Here is a 10535-nt window from a genome sequence, read left to right as displayed (position 1 = left end):
AATAGAAGCTTCATCATATCCATTGAATTTCAGTGAGATTGGACAAGGAATGTGCACGTGAGAGCAACTTTTGTGTGCATAGCGAGATGCCCAACTTTGCCGCTCTGTCACGACCACACCCCCGCATTGAAAGTTATGTTTTTTTGTCAGAGTAAACTTCAATGGCTTTTCAACAGGTGGACGTCATTTTCAGGTGTGTCGGCTCATCCTACTCGGAGCAGTGATGCTCCAAGTAAAACATGTCATTTCCTCTTGCCAGCAGGTGGCGCTACACTTTTTCCAGATTTTTTCACTGCAGATGTGTTCAGAGTCAGACTACAATCATGCACATCAATTTTGGATCAGATTGGATTATGCATGGCTGAGTAATGGCCATTTTTCTTTTCATGGCGTGTTTTCGAAACGACCTCCAATTTTGACGCGCCGCCATGGTCACAAACATCCATAAAAACTTAAAAGCTTTGCAATTTAACATCGGACATGTGTCTAGTTTACAAAACCAAAGTTTGGAGTCATTACTCTCAAATCTCTAGGAGGAGTTCGTTCTAGAGCGAGGCCTGCAAATGACCAAAATACAGCAAAAATGACATATTGTCATCAAAATATCAGACTTCCTGTGCGACTGACAGCTTGGTCCCAAGAGACTTTTTTGTAGGTTTCTATCCGATGAACATGCCCTGTTAAAATCAGGTTTGTACTATAAAGCATATGGAGGTGCTCGCGAAAACAAATTTTGCAGGTGGCGCTATCGAGCCATTTTTGTTTACCTATGCCGTTCTCCTATAAAATATGAAATTTTTCGCGACTCCTGATGTGTATACAAAATTTGGTGAGTTTTGGGGTATGTTAAAGGCCTCAAAAAGGCGACGGAAAAGTCGGAAGAATAATAATAATAATAATAATAATAATAATAAACCTAACAGATACAATAGGGTCCTTGCACTCCGTGCTCGGGCCCTAATAATAAACATTCGAATTACAATAGGGTCCTTGCACTCCGTGCTCGGGCCCTAAAAATACCAAAACTACAAAAGATCATCTTTGAAGTTTGTTTTGGCCAACTTCCTGCGCGTTTGTTTTTAACACAACAGAGTGTAGATTCAAGATTGAGATTATTTAGATCATATTAGAGACGTTCAAACTGGGTTAAACTGTTCTATTTTTGGGGTCTGCCTCCGGGACACTTTGTACCACAAAAGACTTCAAAAAGATTCATTTCTGTCATGTGTCACAGTCACTCATCATTTTTACAGCTACATCTATATTTACAAAACTCCAAACTCCAAAGTCCATCTGGATGAACAAAAATACCATTATTCCTCATTAAAACAGGGTTTGAGGTGTGCAGGTCAGTACAGCTAGGAGGACATTAAGAGTTTTTATTATGGTCTGATATAAATAAATAATCTCTCCTCTCCACAACATGCTGTAAGTAAAACTGTTGCATTGCTGTAGAACCCCTGATTATTTAAGAAGAAGAAGTTATTCTGGTATTTTAAAATGTGAAATGCTGCAAAAGACTTTTCTGCCACTGGTATCATTGATTTTCTTTAAAACCTCTTTAAAAAGGTTAAGATTTCCTTTATAGTCAAATTTTTTGACAATTTAAGTACGTTTTTTTAAATATGTATTTTCATGTATTTATTATTAACTATTTAGTTTCTCTCTGATATTTTACAGTAAATCGATGACTGCAGACAATATTGAGCAAGGAATCATTCAGTCACTTCTGATTGGCCGATCACATCTACGCCTGGCAGTTAAAAGTACAGATCTAACTGTCTTCTGTTGGTGAACCTCAGCCGTTTTAGAACATGACTCTTCTGGTGTTTTCTGGCTGTGTGACATGTCTGCTCTTGGGAACAGTGGGTGAGTTCAGTCTATTTCAATGGTTTTGTTAAATTCTTCTCAGATTTTATTCTAAAAGCTGAAAAATTGAACACATACTTTTGTTTTTGTTCACATGTTCCTCAGCTCTTTCTTGGGCTCAGAAACCGTCTGCATCTTTACAGTTTCAATCTGTTCTTGTTGGTGAGGAAGTGACTTTAAAATGTAATCATCAAGGCACTGGGGCAGATATAATTTATTGGTATAAACAACCTCTAGGACTCAAACCACAACTCATGTCTGAGTATTTAGATTTTAGGAAAAATGGATATTTTATAGATGCTTTCAAGAACGATCCACGACTCAAACTGGAAACAGACAAAGACAAACACCACATAAAGATCTCAAATTTGAAAATGTCAGACTCCGCCACCTACTACTGCATCAGTTCTGATTTTTATGGGGTAAAACATCTGGGGGGCTATACTGTCCATGTGAAGGACTCTACTTCTGACATTCATGCTTCAGTGGATCAGTCGTCCTCTGAGAACATCCATGCTGGAGACTCTGTGACTCTGAACTGTACAGTACACACTGGGAGCTGTGATGGAGAACAGCGAGTTTACTGGTTCAAAGACTCTGCAGACTCTCATCCAGGACTCATTTCCACTCATGGAGGCAGGAATGATCAGTGTGGGAGAAAGAACAACACACAAACACACAGCTGTGTCTATGAGCTGCACATGGAGAGGCTGACTGAGTCTCATGCTGGGATCTACTACTGTGCTGTTGTCTCATGTGGACACATACTGTTTGGAAACGGGACCAAGCTGGACCTCACAGGTGAGTTTTACCTCAGTAGAATCCAGTTTGTTGGTGAAAGAATCAAGTTAAATCCATTTTGATCTGGTGCCAGACTCTGCAGCTCCTCTGAACTCTGTGATTCTGAACACTTTTGTTGGATTATTGACCATCATGAGCGTCCTCGTCGCCTTTCTGCTGTGGAAGATTAAGAAGAGCAACGCCTGCACCTCCACAGGTACACAAAGTTATTTCACTGTTCAACAAATGTGTTCTTGAAATCCAACCTTTCTGTCTTTAATAACCAGAGGAAAGATCAGCTGCCCCCTTAAGAAGCACAGAGGTGAGTCTCAACTCTCTTCAGTTCTGATCTGTTATTCCCACAAGATTCACACTCTGATCCTTTTCTGTCAATTTGGTTTCAGGCTGAGAGCGAAGATGCAGAAAACCTCCATTACGCTGCTTTAAATGTGAAAAAGTCAAAAAAAACAAGAAGACAGGAAAACGACTTAAACACAGTCTGTGTTTATGTGATTGTGAGACAACAGAACTGAACCTTTAGGTCAAGGAAGTTTCTTTATTTTGTAAACAGAATGAAAAGTAAAAGACTTTTCTTTGGGTTTTACTTAAACGGAGACATTTAATATTTTGAGAGAATGTAATTTTGTTTGATAGTTTGAAACATGTTCTTATGTTTTGTATTTTCCTTTTCATTTTTATATATAATCTGGGCTCCTTAACTCCAGATGAGGTCAGAAATCAACAATATGAGGCAGAAAGCAGCAGGAAGGGATTATATGTTTTTTAATGAAAATTTAAACATGGAATAACCATAAAAAAGTTTTAACTGAACAACATGTTTGACTTAAAACACCCTCATGCTGTAAATTGTATTATTTTGTGTTTTTCTTTAAATAAAGGCTTTATTTTTGGTTTTTTTAGCAAAATAAACAGCTTTAGGAGTTCACTTTCTGTTCTATCATTTCCAACAGTTACTAACCTGCATGTTTACCGGATTTTCCAGTGTTTCACGTCTGTGACTCTTTCATGTCTTGTCTTTAGATGGTCGTCCTCTGATTCTGCTGGGTTTATTTCTAACCGTCCATCTAGGAGGAATTTTCTTCTCCACTATTACCTTTTTCTGACTATAGAGTGATTTGATGGAAAACTCTGTCATGTATTAATTTCATTTATGTTCTGTTATTTTATGATCAGGATAATCTAGTCTTTTTGGTAAGATCTGGACTGAAATGGATTTCTACATTCAAAACATTTTTTGTCAAACATTTTTTGCTTTTTGTGCAGCAATTTGAGACAAGCTCAAAGTTTATAAATAAAGATGGTTGAAACTTCGTACTGCTCACTAGGGCTTTTATCTGGTTGACCAATTTGGCAGTCTCTCACATTTAGAACAAAAAGAAGAAAACTGAGCCAAAATATTTCACCTGTCAATGCTAAATTAAGGCAATTTTGATGGTTATTTACATCAAAAAGCATTGAGGGGTTAACAAAAAATATGATGCGAAAAAGAAATTAATAAAATGTTAAAACCAACATTGTGCAGTGTCCAAAAGTGAATTTGGAACAGAAGCTGGTCAGCATCCGACCACAGCTCATGATTTTAAAGCCTATATTTACGTCAATACATTAGTTTAATAGACTTTACATTTCAGTGTTTTATTAAGTTAGTTGTAGACTAAAAAAATGAGTAAATTAAAATTAAAATAGATAGATAGATAGATACTTCAAATACTTATTGTGACAGCATAATCATTAACGCTCATGCACACAAAATTATTAGTAAAAAGCAGACTGCCTGACAGTAAAAGTACAATAACTTGAGTACATAAAGCAAATTAGATATGATTGAAAATGAAAGCATTTACAGATAAACTGATTCTATTTCTCTTATTCAGTATCTGTTAGTGCTTAAATGTACTTGTGTCAAATCCATTTTACTCTGATGTGGTTTTATGCTGAATATACGTGAGATAAACTCTAAACACACCAAAATAAATCAAACTGTCACAGACTAAGAAGTTCTTTTACAGTAATACGTTGAGTTCAGGTCAAATGTCAGATCAATATAACTAACAAGAGAATGCCATGGGGTCCATTTTTTCACAGGTAAATGTGTTTGCCTCCAAACAAGTGAGATGAGTGAGCTGCTAAATATTAAGGACCCAGATGCTGGAGGGTCAGTTTCCACAAAGTGGATTTAACATCCAACCCAATGAAGCACAACATGAAACTTACAAAAGATTTCCCAATGTTCCCAAAATACCTGCAGCAGTCACACCTGTGACAGCAAGACCAAACAAACGGACCTGAACAGAATCCAGTAACCATCACAGTGGCATCCAAGAAAAAGTTTCACGTATGAAGAACTGGACAGCACCGGGCCCTGACATGATACATGCCTACTGGCTAAAGAAGCTCACCACACTCAACAAGTGTCCATCAAATGTGGGACATACCAAGGTGATGCTCTGTCCCCACTGCTATTCTGCATAGGTCTGAACCCCCTCAGCCAAATAATCAACAAGACTGGCTATGGATACCGACTCAGAAATGGGGTCAACATCAATCACCTCCTTTACATGGATAATATCAAGCTATATGCTAAGAGCGAGCGTGACATTGACTCCCTCATCCACACCACCAGGATCTAAAGTACTGGCATTGGGTTGTAACTTGGGCTCGAGAAATGCATTCGGATGGCGACAAAGAGAGGCAAGGTAGTCCACACAGGAGGGGTCTCACTCCCAGAATTAACAATAGTAGACATTGAGGACAGTTACAAGTACGTTGCAATTCTACAGGCAAATGGCAACCTGGAGCAGGCAACAAGGAAAACTGTAACAGCTGAATATCTTCAACAAGTAAAGCAAGTCCTGAGAAGCCAGCTCAATGGCAAAAATAAGACCCGGGCAATAAACAGCTACGCACTGCCAGTCATCAGATACCCTGCAGGAATAATAAGATGGCCAAAGGAAGAGATGCAGACCACGGATGTTAAAACACAACAGCTCTTCACCATGCATGGAAGGTTCCATCCCAAATCCAGCACCCTGAGACTGTATGCTAGCCGCAAGGAAGAAGGCCGAGAACTAGTGAGAGTGGAAGCCACTATCCAGGATGAAACATCCAAGATGCATGAGTACATCAAGCTCAAGGCCCCAACTGACAGTGTGCTCAGTGAATGTCTCAGGCAATGGAGAGCAGAGGATGAAGTGGTGGAGGACAGATCCTCATGGGAGGACAAACCGCTGCATGGGATGTACCACCGGACCATAACTGAAGTGGCTGATATCAAAAAGTCCTAACAATGGCTACCACACCAGACAAGACCCAAGGTGTAGGCTGTGCAAACAATCCAGCACATAACTGCAGGGTGTAAGATGCTGGCAGGTAAAGCATACATGGAGCGCCACAATCAAGTGGCTGGAATAATATACAGGAACATGTGTGCAGAATATGAACTGGAAACCCCAAGGTCAAAATGGGAAACACCTCCGAAGGTGGTAGAGAATGAGAGGGCAAAGATCCTGTGGGACTTCCAGATCCAGACCGACAGAATGGTAATGGCAAGCCAACCAGACATTGTAGTGGTGGACAAAGAACAGGAAAGCCGTTGTGGTGGATCTGGCAGTGCCAAGAGATGGGAAACTCAGGAAGAAGGGACATGAGAAACTGGAGAAATACCAGGGACTCAGAGAAGAACTGGAGAAAGCCTTGAAAGTGAAGGTGACAGTGGTGCCTGTGGTAACTGGAGCACTTGGGCAGTAACCTCCAAGCTGGAGGAGTGGCTACAACAGATACCTGGAAAGACCTCAGACCTCTCAGTCTAGAAAAGCGCAGTGCTAGGAACAGCTAAGATACTGCGCAGGACCCTTTAATCCGACTGATGATCAGATCAAGATATTTTGCGCATGTAACCGCGGCTAATGTTGTTTTAAAAGTAGTTCACATGTCAAAAAAGTGTGAATACCGCTGCTTTAGAGCTTCTATAACAGCATACTCACTACCTGTTTTCATTGAGCCTCTTACGAGTGGATCATTTGAAGAAAAGTGTTGTTACGTTGTTACACTAAGCAAATTAGGTGACAGATCTGCTAATGTGCCTCTTTTATTTTGAAGGGTAAAGGGTAAAATTTTTCTCTTCTTTGTGGGTTCCTTGAGAAGTTTGGAAATACTTTTGGAAGTTGGAATGAAGCCATTATTTCCACCATTCCAAAAAAAGGTAAAGATAAATCCGAGTGTGGCTCTTATCGACCGATATCTGTCCTTAATATAGACTACAGACTTTTTAGCTCAATTATGGCCAGGCGAAATGAAGGAATTCTTACCCAGTATGATAAGTAATGAACAGACTGGATTCATAAGAAACATGCAGACACAAGATAATATACGCAGAACCCTGCATATAATAGAGCAGATACAAACATCTAAAAATAAAGCCATGCTCACGAGTATAGACGCAGAAAAAGCATTTGACTCAGTAGATTGGGACTTTCTGTATAAAGTACTGACTAAATTTAGGTTTCATAACACAGTTATTAAGACAGTGAAGGCTCTGTATGCCAATCCCACGGCAAGAGTTAAAGTTAATGGTTACCTCTCAAACAGCTTTACAATCCAGAGAGGAAATAAACAAGGTTGTGCCTGGTCTCCACTTTTATTTGCCTTATATTTAGATCCGCTGCCACAATCAATTAGACAAAACAAAGATATTAAAGGAATAAATATTCAAGGAAGGGAACACAAACTTTCATGTTACGCAGAAGATATCTTAATATATTTAGAACAACCTACAAAAACTTTACCTGTACTGATGAATTTGTGCAAAAGATTTGTAAACCTATCTGGGTATAAAATTAATATGGATGAAACTCAAATATTTGCTTACAACTACAACCCACCAGCAGTTTTGGCCGTGCAATACCCAATGAGATGGCAGACAAAATCCATAAAATATTTAGGTGTAAACATACCTAAAAACCTGACTAAATTATATGAGGAAGATTACATCTCATTACATAAGAAGATAGTGGAGGATGTTAAACGTTGGAACTTGATCCCTTTTCTTTCTTCATATTCAACAATTGAATCCATCAAATTGAATATTCTATCAAACCCTTCAATTACATAAAAATAAAGGAGGGTGGGGCCTGCCTTTTCTAAAGGATTATTTTTGGGCAGCTCAAATGAAGACGCTGATTTCCAAAATGGAAAGACGTGGAGGAGAATTTACTCGCTATTCCCATACAAGCAGTCCTGGTGGACTCAAATATCCAAAAACATATTGACAATATTTGTAATCCGTGGGTTAAGTGTACACTCTCTATATGGAAAAACTTGGTTAAAGAATTAAAACTAGAAAAACGACCTCTCAATATTCAAATGGTATGCATACGACTCTAATTTTGCTCCAAAAAAATTGGATTCACATTTTAAATATTGGTCCACCAAAGGGTTACCAATATTTGGAAGCTTGATTAAGGATGGCAAAGTAACTAGTTTTGAAACGTTGAAAGAAAAATAAAGTTTCAAAAAGCAGGATTTCTATAGACACCTGCAAATAAGGCATTATATAGACACAAAGATTGGAGAAAAGGTTGGAACTAAAGGAGATCTGATTGACATAATTACAAAGGCATATAAAGTTGATGTTATTAGAAAACATATTTCTGCTCTGTATTATTGACAAGCAAGATTCCTCACTCAACTGAATATGTGAAGTCATTAGGGGAGAAAGAGGGTGAACATAACACCGGGTGAATGGACATCAATATGGAAAAAACAATGTAAAAATATGGCGTCACAAAGATGGAGAGAATATGGATAGAAAGTTTGATCGGATTCTTTATCACACCACTTCAAAAGACTCATTATGATGGAAACCCTCCGTTATGTTGAAGAAAATCTGGAAACCAAAGAGCAAATCATGTTCACATCATGTGGGACTGATGTTCATAAAACACTGCAAAAGATTTTCAATCCAATCCAATATGCTAATTTACAAAATGTCACATATTATTACAAAAATACAAATAAATGGATAAACACTGGTCACTCCCAATGGTTCAATGTTCTTATATTTTGTAAAAAAAAAAAAAAAAAATTTAATGATTGTGTATTAGGAAATTCTATGCAAAGTCAGATTTTGTTTATTGTACTGTCTTGTACTATAAAACTCCAAACTTTAAATTAATTTTAAAAAGAAAGAAAAGCTAAGAAAAGGGCTTTGGTTGGAAAGTAGGACCACAGATGTGATGCTGCTGCAAAGACTGAAAGGTTACTGCATGTCTGCTGCATTGGTGTCACCACAGTGGAAAAAGGAGGGTGTCAGCTCCGACAATCAAGCTGCAATTGCAATTTCAAAAGAGAACAGTGATTAAATAGAACTCTAGAGCTGTAGCAGTGTTTGTTACAGTTGAGACAGTGGACAGTAGCTGATACTAAAACAAGCATATCAGAATCTGATGCAATGTGGAGCCAGTCCTCAGTTAGACTCTAACCACACTGTGCTGTCTATTCTTGTAAAGTCTCACCCCCCCCCCCCCCCAAAGCCTCTGCAGACCACCAGATTCTTGGTTTGAATTTGTTTTCCAGTCACTGTAACCTGTTTGTGTCCTTATTGTGTGCTCAACTGATGCTTAAAATAAATGATGAAACATTTTAAATTTTCTACCAAACATTACAGAATCGGTATTCTTCTCATCAATATTAAATTAATTAAATTGGCTAAATTAAAAATAAATCCCAAATAACCTCATATCATCAGGTCTTTAACTATCAATATCTTCTTACATATATCTTCTGATTTACAGGCTTTGTAGTTTATAGAAAAAGTGTTGGCCATGGCTATCAATGGTTTCTGCATGAAGATGTTTGCTTGGACAAAAGTCTCAGACGTCATGAAAACCCTCAGATCACTGGAGCCTCAGGATGTTCCTGTGATAGACCTCAATGAAGCCCAGACTGCTGCCGCCTTCTCTTCCTCTGAGACTACGTTCACACCGCCCTCGCCAACACGCATCTAAGCCACAGCTACATGAAAAGCCTCTGCGAACATGAGTAAAAGCCCACTCCAGGATTCCATGTTCAAAACTCTTACGTTCAGTTGTAGCTATGCACAATTTTAAGACCGTTTTGTGAAATGTATGTACTAAACCTGCATACATGAATGCATGTTGGAAGTTAAGCCAGGTCAAACTCTGACCAATCAGGGACTCAGATTTGGAAGTGGGAAGCATCCTTTATAAAAAAGTGCCAACTGGTTGTAAACATGATCATAGAGAAGAAATTAATAATCCAGTGCAGTCCCATGAGAACATCATGGGCTAAATGCTGAATGTTACATGCCTGGTGTGAACGTAGCACTCTCAGACTCTCAAGCAAGTAGCTCCACCCACAGCTGGTTAAAGCTTATTCATACAGTGTGATGTTGCTGGTTTAGCAACAATTTACATGACTGGCTGTGCTTGAAGTGGCCAACTACTTTTCGACATTTGGCTAAAAGTCTCAAAGCCACTATCGCATAAAGAGCCTCTGTATGGTGTTGGCTGTGCAGGGCATGTATTGGAAGTAGTTTGACAGCTACCATCGTGTTACGAGTACTGTCAGTACTAACATGTAACGTTTTCCTCAATGTTCCTTGTCCTGCACAACCGATGCACGTGCCTCTGTAAAGTGATGCTCCGGAGATTTGTGAACTGTAAATGTTAAATTTTACTTTCTGGGTAGATTGTACGTTGCATTACCAGTAGCCACTTGCTTCAAATCCTGCAGTACTTTCAGCTTCAGAGTGGTGACTCTTTTGGCGTGTTTGCTTGTTGCACAGTTGTTGTCCACAGGAAATGGAAATGTGTCTTTTTCTACACTAGTGGTGAATTTGTGTCCCA

The 10535-nt window shown here is 38.8% G+C and overlaps 1 protein-coding gene across 1 annotated transcript; it reads left to right on the top strand.

The window, feature by feature from the left end:
• Positions 1-1173: 1173 nt before the first annotated feature.
• LOC101157490 lies at positions 1174-3534 on the top strand. The gene is made up of 4 exons (XM_023966256.1): positions 1174-1869; positions 1975-2670; positions 2753-2866; positions 3016-3534. The coding sequence occupies exons 1-4, from the start codon at positions 1815-1817 to the stop codon at positions 3180-3182; spliced, it is 1032 nt and encodes a 343-aa protein (XP_023822024.1). The 5' UTR covers positions 1174-1814; the 3' UTR covers positions 3183-3534.
• Positions 3535-10535: the final 7001 nt, after the last annotated feature.

This window comes from Oryzias latipes, chromosome 18 (genome assembly GCF_002234675.1).
Source record: "Oryzias latipes chromosome 18, ASM223467v1".
Classification (NCBI taxonomy): domain Eukaryota; kingdom Metazoa; phylum Chordata; class Actinopteri; order Beloniformes; family Adrianichthyidae; genus Oryzias; species Oryzias latipes.
The sequence above is the reverse complement of the archived record's forward strand: the minus strand, read 5'-3'. Positions and strand labels throughout refer to the sequence as shown.

Coding starts and splice junctions, on each gene's coding strand:
- LOC101157490 (XM_023966256.1), top strand. CDS start 1,815: ATGACTCTTCTGGTGTTTTCTGGCTGTGTGACATGTCTGCTCTTGGGA. Junction 1,870..1,974: donor TCTGCTCTTGGGAACAGTGG/GTGAGTTCAGTC, acceptor CATGTTCCTCAG/CTCTTTCTTGGGCTCAGAAA. Junction 2,867..3,015: donor CAACGCCTGCACCTCCACAG/GTACACAAAGTT, acceptor TATTCCCACAAG/ATTCACACTCTGATCCTTTT.